The sequence below is a fragment of the Tribolium madens genome, unplaced genomic scaffold (assembly GCF_015345945.1).
Source record: "Tribolium madens isolate multiple individuals breed KSU strain unplaced genomic scaffold, Tmad_KSU_1.1 Scaffold_20;HRSCAF=117;Tcas5.2_LG4, whole genome shotgun sequence".
Lineage (NCBI taxonomy): Eukaryota > Metazoa > Arthropoda > Insecta > Coleoptera > Tenebrionidae > Tribolium > Tribolium madens.
Genome location: NW_025400985.1, coordinates 2,770,721 through 2,787,525, shown reverse-complemented (window position 1 = coordinate 2,787,525; position 16,805 = coordinate 2,770,721). Strand labels below are relative to the sequence as shown.

Genomic DNA, 16,805 nt, shown 5'->3' with positions numbered 1-16,805 from the left:
TCTGTTTTTGGTTTGCTTTTAAATTAACTAATGACAAACTAAAACACAGTATCTAAACAAAATGAATACTATATTGTATTAAGTTTGCAAAAAAAGTTTTAAATTATCAGAAAATTTATGAAAAAAGTAAAACTTCTATTTTTATTTTTTAATAGATTTGCTTTTCTTTGTTTTAATGTTTCTGTTTTTTATTATTCTTATTTTAGGTAAATATCTGCTTTACAAAGCGTTGTTTTGCTACCGTTTTTCTATCATTTTTGGTTGGTGTCAGATTGATTGAAATGCAACGCACTCATGGTTAAGGTTTTTTATTAAATTTAAAATTTATGCACTTTTAGTCCTGTTTTTCTCTATAAAACTATACTACTTTGAAGAATTATGAATGAATTATTGTTTTTCACTTTTACTCAATCTCTACCTTTTGCCTTTTTCTACTTTTAGGGCGTCAAAATTTTCCAACAATCTCCAGGAATAAACAATTGCTATGGCATGACAAAGATGGTTAAATTAACGTTTTACACGGGTGTGAGAGTGTTCAAGCTATCACGTTTTCTTAATAGATAATTTTATTAAAAACAAACAAAATATACATTAACGTATAAAAGTAATAATTCTGGAACATCTATAAATGTTAAGTACTTGGACACATAAAACAGCCTTCAGGTATCAATCACATTTTTTCATATTTTGGTTTCATTTTTGGCTTTTTTTCGTTTACTGATGTAACTTTCAATCGTCCACGCTATTGCGGTCGTGTATGTCATTAAATTGAGGATGTGTAACGTAATGACGTAATTTTTTACCGTATCTCTAATCCAGCCTTCGAATAAAAAATAATTACGTATCTCGATAAGAAGATAAAGTTATTACTCACCTACTACAGGCCCCATGACGAGAAAAAGTAGGCCACTAGTGGCCAATTGGAGACCGGAAGCGGCCGGAAGGCGTTCTAAAGGCACATGAGTTGGTATTACCAAGGCCATGAAAATTGTTCGAAGGCCTTTGCCGGCACCTATAATAACAGCGACTACTAAACCAAAAATGTAGGTTTGTGTGTGGACCAGAACTAAAATTTTTCAAAAAATTTCAAATTTTTCCCATAATTGTAACTCACTTATTCGTCCCAAGGCCATGCTTAGGACGCCAACAAGAAAGAAAGTTTTGTTTTCCCATCCTATTAGTTCGGCTATAAATGGGACGAAAAATCTGACAAGAATGTCGGTGGCGCCTAATAGTGACATAAAAGTAGCGATTTGGTATTTACCAAAATGGAATTCTTCGAGTACCATTGGTGTGATTATCGAGAAATTTATTTCGACAAAGTTGGCAATTGTGATGCCCAACATGAGATTGACATAGATAGGGTCTTTGAAGAGGTCGAAATCGAAAAAAATTGCGATTTTTCGAAAGAATGAAATTTTTTCTGGTGGTTTGTCTTCTTCTTCGTCGTGTTCCTGTTTGTATTCTTCTAATTTTTTAGCAGCGGTTTTAAGGACGTCTTTTTCGTGATATTCAGACACGAGAAGTGTATTGTTTTCGTGTTGTTGTTCTTCTTCTTCTTGAATTGCAGCTTTCGATTGTGAAATTTTGCGTTTCCGTTCTTTACCTTCTTGGTTTAAATTTAACGAAGAGTTTCTTTTAGACCCGGCTTTTGATAAATTATTATAAGATGGTCGTTTTGACATAGCAACTGAATTTTGTCCCGATGGTAACCTCGAATGCGTTTTGTTGGTTTTATTCGAAGCTAGAGAAAGTCTAGAACCCGCCAGTGACCGATTTTGGGAATACCACCCATCATTTGCTTTGACCATCATGGGTGTACCAGGATCTATAATTTCGTAACCAGTGGCATGTGGATCATCTTCATTGTAAAGATATTGACTTGAGAGAAGACTTCGCGATTTTGAAGATTTGGTCAATTTGCCTTCTTCTAGGAAGGGTTTTGCTTCTGGAATACCATTTTCGACTTCTCGGAATTTGGTATGCCATTCGACTGGTTGCAGAAGCAATGAACACAAAAATGCATGAAGGGCAAAAGATGCAAAAATCAAGAGTGTCCCTTCCGTTCCGTAAATTTCCAAAAGGGCTGTAATAATGTAAGGCCAGACTATAGGCCCTAGAGCTGTAGTACTCCACGAGAGACCAGTTGCAATTCTTCTCCGATTTTTGAAATAAGTATTCAAAGCTAAAGCATTAGCGGCTTGTGTGACTCCAATTCCGGTACCATAACACATAGCGTAGAAAATTAAATAAGTCCAAAATGATTGACACAAAGTGGAGATAAACAGTGAGGAGGCTACTAAAAGTGAGCCAAACATTGCGACCTGTCTATATGTAAATTTCCGATAAATTGGACCATTCAACAATCCTGGGAAAAAAATTGTTTTTGTTGAAATTCACGCAAAACTAACCACTCACCTACCCACACACGAATTAAACGCTGAATTTAGATTAATAACAGTCGTAGTTTGCGGATTTGTGATCCCCAAATCGTTGAATTTTTGACGAAAGACGAGACCAAATTGTTGAAACATGGGAAAAGTGCTCAACTGGAATAATTTTCTCATTTAAAGTTCAGAATTGTCTCAACTTACGTTACTGAATCCGCAAGCAAACACAATGAGCCACCCCCAACCCCCATCAGGGGGCGCAAAATCAGGATCCCCGACTCGGAGGCGTCGCCGTTTTGGGGGCGAGTCTATTTTGACCGTTTTTCCGTTTTTTGCAACTTCCATTATATATTTATAGGTGTTTGGCAATTATGCAAAATGTGGTTTTCTCTAATTGCATAAGGAATCGTCGCCTTCTTAGGAGAATTGTTGAGATAATTGACTTGGTTTACTTTCGTTATCGTTTATTTCACCTGCTGCAATTTTTTTTATTATTATCAAACAAATGGTGTGAAAAACCAACCTTTGTGTTTGTTTTTGATTCCTATTTTGGCACTACCGGTGAGTATGTTTCCGTCTTTCCGTTCGAATTGTTTGAACCACACTGGTTTCTGCGAGAACTAGACTGCGAGTTGATTTAAAAATGATGATAAAATCCCATGATAGACATAAAGGGTTATTATCATGTATCTACCGAATGAGAGATTTGGTAAACATAATTAGCAAATCTTTTGTCGAATAGTTGGTTTAAACAGCTTATCTTTGTAATATTTTTTCTCAATTACATGTGTACTAGAATTTATCACTAATAGTGAATTTTTCATTCGTCCATTATTTTTTCACGTGCTATTTTTTACAACACAATTAAAGTTTATTGACGGTATTATTTGATGGACACGTTCTCAAATCGTGTTTTATGGCGAAATTAGACCAAACTTATTAACTGAATCATTTGGAACAGATCCAAATTATTTATAAGCGAACTTTGAACCAGTGGAATACGTTTTTCGAGTAGATTGTTGTCAAAAACGGATTAAAAAATATTGATTGGTTTTGGAGATTTGCTTTTGCAATTATCAGATGATTACATAATTTGAAACATATTTTACGAGTTATTTATACTAATTTAATTTTTTCTCCGTTGAAGGTTAATACATTGTGGTAAGTTGGTCGCCTTTAAGTTTATTTAAAAGTCTGAATTTTAATAAGGTGCAAACTCGTGTTGGCCATCAAGATTAGATAATTTTCAAATGTTTGTTCAGTATCGATAATATTTGATCAATAAGTTATTTAGTATTAGGAACAATAAAATAAAAACATTCCAAAATCACGTGTTTTATTCAACTTGTTACATTTTCCTTAAATAAAATAATCAACAATCCATAAAATCACACAAGACATTGACAGCACGGATGCGGTATGTAAAGTATAGACATACGTTTTGGTCATGTCGTGGATTGCACCTGAAACGGTGATTACAATACTCGGCTTCGCCTCGTCCTACTTACCAATAATGGGTCCTAAGGCTAGAGTCGCAACTCCTGTTAGTAACATATTAAGGCCATTAGCTGCAGGTAATTTTTCTAAAGGTACAAGTTTTGGTATTATCACTGATTGATAAACAGCCTTGATTCCTTTCGCTAGTCCAATCAGAGTAGCGCAGAAAAAAATGGCCGATCGTGATGAATAAAAGTTGGCCATGACTGAAAAAACTGAATTTTGATACGGTTTTAGAAAGTCTTACTTACCAGTTCTGCCAATTGTTGAAATTGTCAAAGATGACGCGTACATGATTTTCGGGGAAATACTGGAATAATGGCCGACTAGTGGTATTAGCAATCGGCCGATAATATCGGCGATTGCTTGTATCGACATTGCTAAAGCGACATTTTGAAGATCAAAATGGGCAAGTTCCGGTAAAATGAAAGACATCATTACGATTAGGTTCAATTCGGTGGCAAAAGAAACTGACATGCCGATAATTGTAACGACATAAGCTCGTTCTTTCAATAATTCTAAATTAAATAGTTGGTGGATTTTACGAAAAATGCTTGTCTCATTTTCGACAGGCATCGTTGTTTCTTTATAAACTTTTTCCTCCTGATTGAGCAATTCGAGTTCTTCTTTGGGATTTTTGTTTTCACTTTCTTGTACGTTTTTTTCAGCATCGTTTTCAGGTTTTTTTATCGGTTTTAAGAAGAAACAACAAATGATACCTATGAGAGAAATGGCGGCTAATATTTGAATCGTACTTTGTGCACTTTCCAAATGTTTGGCCAATTTGTAGCAAACTTGAGGCATAAAAATGTTAGAAATGCCTGCACCAGTGACTGAAAACGAAACGGCTAGAGTTAACCGTTTTTTGAAATATGTGTTTGTGGCAATATACGTCGCTGGGAGCATAATACCCTGTCCTATGCCTGTAATAAAATGTGTTTAATTGGTTGCATAACTAGTGGGTTTCGTACCGACTAAAATCGAGAAAGTGCAAATTAAAATTGCATACGAACGGGCAAAACTGCTCATAAGTATGCCAAGGGACATAAGACAAGTACCGAAAAGGGCCACCCGTCTGAAATCATATTTTTTCAAGAGAGGGCTCCCAATTAATCCTGAAAAAATTTTTAATTGAAAAAAAAAACTAGAAATCTATTTTAAATTTACCTAAACTGCAGTAGATGGCGCTGTGTAAATGCATCATGAAAGATGTTTGAGCAGCTGTTACCCCCAGAGCCTTGAATTCCTTTTCGAAGATAATTCCGAAACATTGTACAAGTGGTAGAACCGATATCTGAAATTTTCAAGAATTGTATTTTTTCTCGTATTTTTTCTCTCTAACTTACGTTAAGTAGAGTGGTAGATAAGACGATAATCCAACCGTAACCGCCGTCAGGTGGTGTGAAACCTTCAGCCTTTTTCTTTTCCATGGCCACAACTGATTGTCATATTTTCTAAAAAACGACTGAAAAAAAATTATATAAGAGGCTTAAGATTGCGCAAATAGATTGCGACGATAAGCTGAGTAAATAAGAATGATGATATTAAAAAAAGGACACATTTGCATGAGATTAGAATATAAAATGGTTTCATAGGACTCACCAAGTGGATAATTCAAATATTTGATTGTTTATCGAGTTGTGTGTTTGGGAAACTTCGATATTGTATTTTGGCGCCCCCTACTCTTTTGTGATAAATTTTTTCGAGCAGTCATGTTTATTTAGACATCGTCTCTATTATTATTGATAATAATTATTAATTTATTCACGTTATGGTCCAAAGAAAAGAAACGCAAGTTGTTTGTAAACTAATCAATGACCTCGAATGAACTCGGTGTATCTTCGGTTGCATAACGAAGCAGTTCAAAATACGTCTAACAAAGATTCAGACAATAGAGAATAATAAAATTGAGAGCAAAAAATTAACAAAATTGTCAATAAACTCAATACTACTAATTGTGTTCATCTTGACGTAAAAGGTTTCTTTTTTAGCATATTTTTTGTTTATCCTCTCGGGTATTTAATTGGTTTGTCCTATTTTATGTGACATAATTAAGGGATTAATTGCTTGCCTCGTGTAATTTATGTAAATTTTCCTTTGATTAGGAAAGGGTCAAAACAGTTTTACCAAATGAGTAAACGCGGACGCGCTAATAAACACAAAACTGAATCATGCTATTATGTGTCGAAACAATTTTGAAATACAGGGTGAATATAAAGTACGGAACCAAGCGTTTTTTTTTTAATTATTTATTTGCCTTTAAAAAATAATAATTAAAGTAATGTAAAAAATGCGATCAAATTGTTTCGTTTTTGAGATAGGCGATTTTTTTGTCAAAATGGCAATTTTTGTAAAAAAAAATTTTGATAAAAAATAGATACTTTTAATCCTTAGATCGTAACCTTCATGAGAAAAATGCTTTTATAGTGAGTTGCCATTTAACAAAATATTTTTTTTGCAGAACTCAAAAACAAAAATTTCGAAATTTTTTTTTCATAGACGAAAAATCCCACAAGCCGCTGTGTTTTTGTCACAAAAGCGACAAAAGTTTGCCCTAACTATTACAGCGACAAAACGGAACCGAACATTTGAAAGCGTCTGAATCTAGTAGGTCTAGTAGTAGTACTTTCGATTAAATTAAATAAACTAATTTACACCTTATTTGTTAATTTAGTAATTTACGTATTCATTAAATTGTCTTTCCGAATTACACTCAAGCTTTTTTTTACGAAGAAAACATTTTTAATTCGAGTTTTGTTTCCTTTAGGCAATTTAACTCAAAAAACTGCCAGTTTTACGGACTCGTAATTTTTTCAGAAGCATTTTTTTCGTTAAAATGCCAGAAAACAAAATTCTCTTTAAAATGTCAAGTTTACTTTGAAAAAAAAAGCTCTCTCTCGTGTAATTATAAGTGATAAAATACCACATTTTTATAGTACTTAGTTTTAATTAGTTTTTTTCAAAATATAATTAGCAAAAAACGTTTGGTTCCATACTTTTTATTCACCTGGTATGTGAACGAACTACTGTTTTTTTATGCGTCTTTTTAATTTATGATTGATGACCTATGTTTGCAGTTTTTTACGGACTTTAACCCATAATAATATCACCGGAACGCTGAATAATTCGAAATGAAATTCTGCGACCTGTTGATCTTTATTCAGCGAATATATTTAATATTTAAAACATACAAAACGTCATGCTGTATAATTATTATTTTTTTACTTTATTGGTGTTTTTCCATAGCTGACACTCAATTAATTATAATTCAATCAGCACGCGATTCTTGTAAGTTTTTTTATTGGGTTTTTAATCGATGTACCAAGACCGACCTGTTACAAAAGTTTAAAATCGATTCACAGCTTAATGTAAATATTGTTATGAGTCATTGAATTAATACGAAAACAACGTGTTTTGGTAGGTACTTGATGTGGATTTATCGCCGATGTTAATAAATTTATTTTGATTTGTGTGACGAAATTTTCACGCCTTGTTGAGATAAAAATTCTCAAAATTGTTAAAAGTGGTTCATTGTGAAGTGAAATCGACTGATTATCTTATCCATTGCTTTTTTTATTCTCTTTGCGATAAAACAGTACTTCTGCATTCGTTTCAATCAAATAAACCACAATGGGTACGCGGTGGTAGTGTGATGTGTGAATTTTAATACAGGTTTGTGATTTTTTATCGCCAAAAAAGTGTTAGATTTTCTTTTCATCGATCCGGAAACTCCCGGATTCACTCACCTCGCCCAACATATTAACGGTTCGTCATCGGAATTTTCCTACCGCAAGCGCCCTTGGTGTGTGCCTTTATTTGCGCCCCTTCCCTTAACCCTCGCCGTGCCCTAGATTCGGATCAATGATTTCAAGGTCGTTTGAATTTTTCGCATTTCAAACTGTATCGAAAATTTCTAATCAAAGACATATTTTTCGAAAATTTGCTAAAATACACGTGGTCTGCGCGTGAACACAACGAACGTCACGTGACGTCTTTGCATGGGATCGATGATGGAATTCTGTCCGTCGACGACCGGGCCACAAACAGAAAGTCAGTCGAGTTATTAGTTGTTGGTAACAACTACGAAAAAAGTGCCCTCACGTGAGATGAGTACGTATCTGTGTCATTTTTTTGTATGTTTATAGCAGTGGTTTTGATTTGAGGGTGAGATTTTTCCGGGTGTCCCGGATTTTGCATTGATTTTTTTCCGGTTAAACAGTTTGGTCATTCTTTTTTTTTGCTTGTTAAATTTTGTAATTTTGATATGATGGGGCACCGTGCGCTGTTCACCTTGACCTTGCTTTGAAATCTAGATTAAGCTCGTCTATTTTAAGTCGAGCTTTTCATTCATAGGAGAAATTGCGTGACAGAATTTGAATTTTCGATTTCACTGTACCGTGTCTGAAATTCCCGATAAAATGACTCAGAGTGTCATGATGGTCCAAAGTCCAGTAACGGGAGTTCCGCTTGTCGAATTGAAAGAGATGTTGAGACTCTTCATTTTATTTATCGATTGTCGGCGCGTCATGTGAAGGTCGACATTATCGTCCGGATTTGTGTACGCTCGATTTGTTTTTTTTTCGAAACGTGTTTTTCACCGGATTTTTTATATTGTGTTCGTGAAGAGTTTTTGGTTCTAGGTTGGCCAGAACCATGTTCGTGGAAACAAAGAAAATGGTCCCTCCAGATGGCGGATGGGGGTGGATCGTCGTCATAGGAGTCAGTGTCGTCAATGTATGTGATTGGTGATAACACAAGGCGACAAAAAAAAGTCATATCGTAACAACTTGACAAATTTTATGTCAGTGAGACAAATCAAATGCACTAAATTTTTTTTTAAAAAGTCCACACACTGAACAAAATATTTTTTTTTCTAATTTAAATGAATTTAAAATACTTTAACTTTAAAAAATCATTACTCAATAACTATTAGGCCGATTTCCTTCAAATAAAGACCATTCTAAAGGGATGGCCTTGCCCTTTAGAATGGTATAAAATTTGAAATTGAATATTGGTAAACTTTTCTTCGAACAGCGTTCGAAAAAGTTCGAAGTAAATCGAAATAATTTAAGAAAAACCCTACGATTATTTTTTTTTTCATTATTACCATCGTGTAGAGCATCTCTTTATTAGTTGTAATCCAAATTTTCAAAAAAATATACTGAGTAGTTTTCAAGATATGATTTTTTGAAGTTATGGTTTCCTAATCAAGCATTGCTCTATATAGGAGAAATGCATGTTAATCTTACTTAAAATTGCATTTTTATAAAAGCATTTGTTTTAAGACTCTTCTTTTGCTTAAAAATGGTCAATTGCACCTTCTTTGTTCTAATTAGAATTAACAAAAACTGTTTCTTTACTTAAAACAAACAAAGACTACCTGCGTACTAATTAATGCAAATAAAGAGTTTTTTTGTTGTAAAAATGACCACTGATCATTGAGCAAAGAGGATCTAGAAGTTTAAGGCACGAGCCTTAAATATAAGGGCAAATCTTTTTCAAATCAAATCACTTTCCATTCAGATTTCGACTTGTTCACTTTGTTCTAGCTTTCTGAACTTTTTTTGAAAATGTTCTAAGCAAATGCTTTCTCATCACTTTCGAGTGATGTTAAATGCAAAAAGTCACCTGATTTATTTTGTTGGTATATTCTACGATTAGCTTCAGTTACCTTGTAGGTAGTAGTTGTTGTGATAACATTTGCACACGAAGCAACTGACTTATTGCATTCAACATCAGTGGAAAGTGATGAAAAAGCATTTGCTGAGAACATTTTCAAAAAAAAAGTTCAGAAAGCTAGAACAAAGTGAACAAGTTGGAATCTGAATGGAAAGTCATTTAATCTGAAAAAGATTTGTTCTTATATTTAAAGCTACTGCTTTAAACTTCTAGATCCTTTTTGCTCAATGATCAGTGATCATTTTTAGAACAAAAAAACTCTTTATTTGCTTTAATTAGTACGCAGGTACTCTTTCTTTGTTTTAAGTAAAGAAACAGTTTTTGTTTATTCTAATTAGAACAAAGAAGATGCAATTGACCATTTTTAAGCAAAAGAAGAGTCTTAAAACAAATACTTTTATAAAAATGCAATTTTAAGTAAGATTAACATGCATTTCTCCTATATGGCGCAATACCTGAATAGCAAACCTTAACTTCAAAAAATCATATCTTAAAAACTACTCGGTATATTATTTTAAAAATTTGGATTCTTACTAATAAAAAGATGCTCGACACGATGGTGACAAAAAAAATTTACTCGTAGGGTTTTTCTTAGATTACTTCGATTTACTTCGAACTTCTTCGAACACTGTTTGAAGAAAAGTTTGCCAATATTTAATTTCAAATTGCATGTCATTCTAAAGGGCAAGTCCATCCCTTTAGAATTGTCTTTATTTGAAGGAAATCGGCTTAATAGTTATTGAGTAATGATTTTTTAAAGTTAAAGTATTTTAAATTCATTTAAATTAGAAAAAAAAAATATTGAGTTCAAAGTGTGTGGACTTTTTGAATTTTTTTTAGTGCATTTGATTTGTCTTGCTGAGACGAACAAAATAATGTAAAATTTGTCAAGTTGTCACGACATGACTTTTTTTGTCGCCTTGTGTAATCTGTTATCTTAAATGACTGAAAAGAAGGCGAAATTTGTATTTTTTTTTCCAGTTATGTACTCGTTCAATCGAGCCATCTTTCGGTTTACTCTTCGGCGACTTACTGAAAGAGCTGAAAGTTGAAACGACCGGAGCCGCCCTTATAATGAGTACTTTGGACGCATTGATCAACTTTTCAGGACTTTTCGTAGGACCTCTAATCCGTGCCTTCTCATATCGTAAAGTTTCCCTCGTCGGATCAGCTTTATGCGCCTTGGGGCTGATTTTGACCTATCCCGCCAACAGTATGGCGCACATCCTTGCAACATACAGTATTATCAACGGTAAAACCCCCAATTTTGATCCAACCTACCCTTAAATTGTTATTTCATAGGTTTAGGAGTAGGTTTAACCGCATCGTCGACTTTCGTCGCACTCAATAATTATTTTGTGAAAAAGCGAGGTCAAGCTGTGGGTCTTTCACTCGCAGGGACGGCTTTTGGTATGATGTTGATGCCACAAGCCGTCAAATTGCTTTTAGAAGAGTTTAGTTTTCGTGGAACGATTTTAATTTTGGGAGCATTTGCTTTAAATGCGATTGTGGGCTCATCGTTGTTACAACCGGCGAAATGGCATTTTGTACCCGAAATCAAGGACGAGGAAGAAGGCTATCATCAGGTAAAAATCAATAAAAACATTGTTTTTATGTAATAAAAATGTGTGTTTTTGTGTTTATTGCTGCAGAGAATCTCCTTCTTTTTTGCGTCAAATGAGGTAAAGAGAAGGCTTGATTTGACTGTTTTATGTCACGTTTTTTAATTTTTTTTTGCACTATAAATAGGAAATGGAGACGATCAAAGAAACGGAGGACGAAGATCTCGACTTGCATGAAGCCCAAACTTTGATCAATACGAAGGGAATGTCCGAATTGGCTGTGAAAACTTTAGAAGAGTTGACAAAACAGCCGGGTTTGTCGCGAAAATCGACTTTTCCTCGGAATTTTTCAACGATGAGTTTTCTCGGGAGTAAAAGACGAAAACCGTCACAGGAATCGATCGTTTCGAGTTATTCTCGCCTGGATTTTACCGGTTCCAGTCTTCAATTACATCTAGAGGTTTGTCGAAAAATATTTGTTTTTATATTATTGTTAATAATTCTTTAATATTTAGCAAAACGAAACTGATTCGGGTTCGAGTTCCGCCACCCACCTTCGTCGTAATATGAGTTATCCTGGTGTTCAACTCACTTCGCACAAGAAAATTCTGGCTGAATTTGCAAAATCTCCGCTAAAGTTCGAAGTGGAGAAGAAGAAGAAGAACGTGTGGAAGAAGATTGTTGATTTTATGGATTTTGATCTATTGACAGATCCCATTTACTTGAATCTGGTTTTCGGTCTATCGATTTTCTACGTGGCCGAACAGAATTTTAAATTGGTTACACCGTTTTTCTTCGAGAATATCGGCTACAAAAAAGCGGACGTCGCCTTGTTTTTATCCGTCCAGGCGTTCACCGATATCCTGGCAAGACTGATCCTGCCGCCGATCTGCGACAGGATTAATGTGTCGAAAAGGACACTTTTCATGACCGGGATTTTTGTTTTGGGTATTTGTCGCTCAGGTAAATGTTTTTGCGAGTCTAATGTCCGTTTCGAGGACGGATGGCTTGAAAAATTCGAAAATTGTAGAAAAAAAATGTATGTGATTGTGATTTGGTAACGAAGCCGTCCGTTCTTGCGACCTGTTACACTATAATTAAATTCTCTCCATTGCTTTAGGATTTCCAGGTCAAGTCCCTTTTTTCGAGTTATGTTTATTTAATCGTACGGATTTTTAATTTTTCAAATAACTTTCGGGATTGGAAAAAGACTTTTGGTTCGATTGGGAAGTTCCGCTCATAAAATTAGAGTTTTTCTTTGATTATTTGACGCGTCCCTAGTTCGTAACTTTTGCCTGTTATGACCATGTATTCTAATGTTGTTATGACTTTTTGTTGGCAGCGGAAGGAGCCAAAGACTAGGTAACCCCCAAAAACATAGAAAAGTAAGCTTTCAAAAGGCATTATTTTCTCATCATTTCAGTTTTCTGTTTTTTAGTTTGATTTGAAAAATCCTGCAGGAGTTTGTCATTTTGTTTTCAATTGCTGATTTATAATTTTTTCTTTTGCACAGAGTCACTTGGTGGTTTTCGTGCTTTGGATGTAATTAGTATTTCTGTTTCTTCCAGTCCTCGCTGAACAGACCGATTGGACCCCCATTATGGTGTGGTTGGTCATTTGTGGGTTCTTCAGGGGGGCTGCCCTCATTAATTTCACCATCACGATATCCGAATACTCATCATTGGAAAAGTTACCAGCCGCTTTCGGGCTACATATGGTGGGGAAGGGGCTGTTTGTCGTCGCAGTGGGCCCCATTTTAGGTAATTTCATTGATAAATTCATCAATTTTTGGGTAATTGTTCTGTTTAAAGGAATCATAAGGGATACGACCAAGAGTTACCCGATTTGTCTTCATTCACAGACTTTTCTTATTCTTGTTTGCTGTGTGGCTTGGAGCATCGAATATGCTTTCAGGTTTTTTAGAACTAGGAGTGTGGAGTCGGACACGGACACGTCGACCACATGACAAACGGAGGTTGACTGTTAAAGTCATTTTTTGAACAAGGGACAGAAAAAATTCAAGGATGATTTAATCTGTTTTGTTTTGTCAGCTTTCTAGGTTTCTATGATATTCTAAGTGTGATACGATTAGGTTTAATGAGACTGAATCTGTGAGTATAGTGTTCCATGAAAATACTTAAGTTCTACTTGTACATAGTTTTATGATTTAAAGTAGCAATAATCCAAAATGTATTAATGGTTTTATATAAAAGAGTCCTATTTAAGTTGGGGTTTATTTTTTGGTTCCTGTTTTTTTCTCAGTTTCTTAATTATCAGTTCGATGATCCAAGTTACGACACATGTTAGATAAGCGAGGCTCAACAAATGGACGACCATGACGTCGCTTTGTGTCACTTTTTTCACAAAACCTGTGGAAAATAATAGTGAGAAATAACTTCAGTATGAGACTTACTCATCAAAGGCCCGAAAATGAAACAAACGACTCCACACACAACCATGTAGAGTGAAAATGCCGTCGAGAAATTCTCCGAGTACTGCTCTGAAATCACAACAGGGAGAGGAGTTTGTATAAAGGCCCTCAGAAATCCCACACAAGCCACTGTTGCCAACTTCCAGTAGTAATCGTTTCGGGAGACAAAAGCCGTCCGGAAAACCACCAAAAGGGCCGATCCTGTGAGGAAATAGTACCGATTTTTGATTTTCGTAAGGGCGCTTATGACAGTGAGAAAAATCCGGGCGAGTAAATCAGCGGCGAAGAAAACCGACATGAAGAAAGCCGTTTCGTGGGAGTTGAATCCCGCGTTGATGAGCACGAGAGGGATTATCGAGATGAAGGCCACATCGGCGGTGAATCCCAGAGCTAATCCCAGGGCAATGTTCACGTAGACAGGATCCTTGAACATCCCTAAATCCATCGACTTGGCCAAATTTTGCAAGAAGTTTGTCTTTTTTCCGGGCGATTTGTTGATTGTTGTCACAGAGAGGGCCCTATCGCCGAGGCTTATGATGGAGGCTCGAGGTTTCGGCATGATAAATTTGCCATCATCAAGCCCTAGGAGTTCCTCTTTTTCGAAAGTAATTTCCTGTTTCCTCAAATGCCACTCGACGGGTTGCAGGGTGCACGCGGCCAAAACCCCGTGGATACTCAACCCGGAAAGCATGGCCACGGTGCCTCTAAACCCGAATTTCTCCATAAAAAACTGCCCCACGAAGGGGAAACACATCCCGGCGACGACCATAAACGCCTGCGCTGCGGCGTTCACGATGTTCAATTTCCGGTCGAAGTAAGAGTTCAGCGCCGTGAAGAACGCGGGGACCATGAGCCCCATCCCCAGCCCCTGGATGACCCCGAACGACAGCACCATTTGCGGGAGAGTCGTCACGAAAATCGTCGCGAAACTCCCCACGAAGTAGACCGAGGCCCCGACCAAAGCCACCGTTCTGTAGGTGTACTTCTGGAGGAGGTTGTTGGAGGCCAACCCCGTGATGTTGAAGCAGGTGTTGAAGATGCCGTTGGCGAGGGTTGTACCCGTGGTTTCGTCGCCGATTTTGGCCAAAAACCGGCCGAAAATCAACCCGAATGACGACATCGGGATGATTGTCACACTCTTGAAACGGCTTTAACGATTTGGAAAATTGCTATTTTGGGACTTACGGTCATGAGGGTGAGGGCGGCGGCCACGACGTACCCCCAGCCCCCGTCGGGGGCCACGAGCTGGTACTTTGATTTGCGTTTCGGAGTCTCCATGAGAGATAATTGAAACAATTGACTTCATTTCAAACGTTATCATTTATTTATTTAGTCTTAAAAGTGGATCATAAATCAGAGATGTTTTTTCTAAAGGGTAACCTATGACTTAGTTGTTGGTTTTTTCATTGTTCTCTTGCGTAATTGGCGATTTAAGAATTTTTTTTCCGAGATAATACCACTTAAGGTTTATGTAAATTTGTAATTTTGCCTCAAATTTTGGTTTATTTCGTAACGTTAAATAATACCTTCTGTGCACGATTGTCAGTGGCTCATTAAATTGTAATATATTGTTTATAACAGCTCGGAGATATTTAAATTCCTTCACGTTTTCAAAATCGTCGGTTACAACCCACGCGAGGTAATCTAGCCCAAGGGGCGCGTTTTTAATATCTTTTAATAGTAATTTGACACTATAAATTAGTAATAATTTATAGCGTTTTAAACTTTTCTAAAAATGGCCCGACAAATATTTGGGTCCGTCCCTGGCAAGGCGGATCCAGGGGAGGGGGCCAGGGCCCCCCCTAAACTAGCCATCGAAAGTTTCAATTTTTTATATTTAAATTTTAATATAAATTTAATTTAATAATAAAATACGAGTACCTTATGACCTAAAGTTTTTTCTAATGTTTTAAATAAAAACATTAGAATTCTTTTTTAATCACAGTTATTAATACAAATCATACATATACCGAGAGATCAAAATAATTTGTAATCGAGTAATTTTTGGATCCGAAAACGTACTGTTACGGAATTAAAATTTCGGCCAATACTGTCATTTTCATAATGTAAACTCTAAAACAACCTAACCTCATTTTTACTCTTGTCAGATTTATGTCATTTTTGACTGATTTATTTTCAAAAATAGTGATTTGTGGCATAATAACGGGTAGGCAGCAGATCAAAGCGATGATTTAATTACACTTAATTCAATTAATACATTTTCTAAGACAGACAAATAGTTTAATTAACAATTTTAACAACAAATAAAAATAAGTTTAATAGTCAAATGTCAATCATGATGACAGTAAAAGTTTAGGTACAGTGAACTTTTTAAAGTGACAGAAAAATACTGCCCCAATTTTTAATTCCGCAACTGTACGTATATCTGTTTTTGAACTAACTGTACGTGAAACGTCAAATAAAATGACAAGTCGAAAACGGCAAAATGGGCTGGAAATAGTCGCCGACGAATAAGACCGTTCTTTTTTTAAGGTAATTAAATCTTAAATTTACTTATTAAAAGCATCATCTTTTTGATCATGGGATTTTACCTTTCCACTTGTCATTTTATTTGACGTTTCACAGACATACGTTTTCGGAAACAAGGACGAGTCGATTACAAATTATCTCGATATCTGGATACTTACTTAGTTTTTACTGATTTAAAAATCATCAATTGTAATTTTCTTTGGGCCACATCTTAGGTATCTAATTAAATTAAATTTATGTGTTTGAATAATGAACTTTACCAAATCGCTAGTACACCTTATTGAGTGAGCGGCAAAATTATGGAATAATTTTATTAAAACAGAAAATATTTTGTTTTGGTAAAAATGCTCGAAGAGGTCAATTCTCTTTTTAAAAATTCACAATTTTCAACTTGTTTTAAAATTCCGCACTTTTTGGTTTTTGAGTAATGATATTTTTTAGCGAATTTGCTAGATTTTTTAATTGTTGAAATGGCAACACCAAAATATTATGAATTAAATAAAGTTTTTCAAAAAAACTATTATCCAAAAAGTGAAATAATATCAATAAAAAACAAAGATACAATTTTATCAAGTTAAAGATTGATTTTGTATTTTTTTTTGCCAAAACAAAATATTTCCAGTTTTAATAAATAAGATTATTCTATAATTTTGTCGCTCACTGTATACTTACCTCATCATTTTAAAAATTTTCATATAGGCCCCCCCCAAAATTAATTCCTGGATCCGCCCCTGGTCCCTGGACAATGCGTTATTT

The 16,805-nt window shown here is 35.3% G+C and overlaps 4 protein-coding genes across 19 annotated transcripts in view; 1 reads left to right on the top strand and 3 right to left on the bottom strand.

Annotated features, from left to right (window-relative positions):
• The window catches only part of LOC123005876 (monocarboxylate transporter 14), a 17,745-nt gene extending 4,392 nt beyond the window's left edge, over positions 1-13,353 (top strand). The window contains exons 1-9 of one of the 14 annotated variants that reach the window (XM_044399902.1): positions 7,286-7,304; positions 8,528-8,621; positions 10,548-10,818; positions 10,869-11,152; positions 11,219-11,248; positions 11,316-11,588; positions 11,644-12,091; positions 12,697-12,888; positions 12,940-13,353. In XM_044399902.1, the coding sequence (XP_044255837.1) occupies positions 8,541-8,621; positions 10,548-10,818; positions 10,869-11,152; positions 11,219-11,248; positions 11,316-11,588; positions 11,644-12,091; positions 12,697-12,888; positions 12,940-13,094 (1,734 nt within the window). In that variant the 5' untranslated portion in view covers positions 7,286-7,304; positions 8,528-8,540 and the 3' untranslated portion in view covers positions 13,095-13,353. Of the gene's footprint in view, positions 1-7,285; positions 7,305-7,455; positions 7,690-7,772; positions 7,998-8,032; positions 8,052-8,527; positions 8,622-10,547; positions 10,819-10,868; positions 11,153-11,218; positions 11,249-11,315; positions 11,589-11,643; positions 12,514-12,566; positions 12,889-12,939 lie in introns of those variants that run through there. The other 13 variants (XM_044399898.1, XM_044399897.1, XM_044399900.1 and 10 more) reach the window with 13 other exon arrangements.
• On the bottom strand, positions 558-3,153 carry LOC123005875. 3 transcript variants are annotated; one of them, XM_044399892.1, is made up of 6 exons: positions 2,914-3,153; positions 2,595-2,866; positions 2,423-2,549; positions 1,115-2,368; positions 875-1,066; positions 558-820 (listed from the first exon to the last, which is right to left on the bottom strand). In XM_044399892.1, exons 2-6 carry the CDS (start codon positions 2,733-2,735, stop codon positions 681-683), a joined length of 1,854 nt encoding a protein of 617 aa, XP_044255827.1. In that variant the 5' UTR covers positions 2,736-2,866; positions 2,914-3,153; the 3' UTR covers positions 558-680. The 3 variants fall into 3 exon arrangements, with proteins under 3 accessions (XP_044255827.1, XP_044255829.1, XP_044255830.1); XM_044399894.1 differs by having other exon boundaries at positions 2,595-2,863; XM_044399895.1 differs by lacking the exons at positions 2,595-2,866; positions 2,914-3,153 and having other exon boundaries at positions 2,419-2,549.
• Positions 3,710-5,693, bottom strand: LOC123005879 (monocarboxylate transporter 13-like). The gene is made up of 7 exons (XM_044399909.1): positions 5,490-5,693; positions 5,234-5,352; positions 5,055-5,181; positions 4,859-5,002; positions 4,139-4,810; positions 3,899-4,093; positions 3,710-3,853 (listed from the first exon to the last, which is right to left on the bottom strand). The coding sequence occupies exons 2-7, from the start codon at positions 5,315-5,317 to the stop codon at positions 3,750-3,752; spliced, it is 1,326 nt and encodes a 441-aa protein (XP_044255844.1). The 5' UTR covers positions 5,318-5,352; positions 5,490-5,693; the 3' UTR covers positions 3,710-3,749.
• On the bottom strand, positions 13,207-14,841 carry LOC123005878 (monocarboxylate transporter 3). The gene is made up of 3 exons (XM_044399908.1): positions 14,745-14,841; positions 13,542-14,697; positions 13,207-13,497 (listed from the first exon to the last, which is right to left on the bottom strand). Exons 1-3 carry the CDS (start codon positions 14,835-14,837, stop codon positions 13,346-13,348), a joined length of 1,401 nt encoding a protein of 466 aa, XP_044255843.1. The 5' UTR covers positions 14,838-14,841; the 3' UTR covers positions 13,207-13,345.
• Between the last annotated feature and the right edge of the window lie 1,964 nt (positions 14,842-16,805).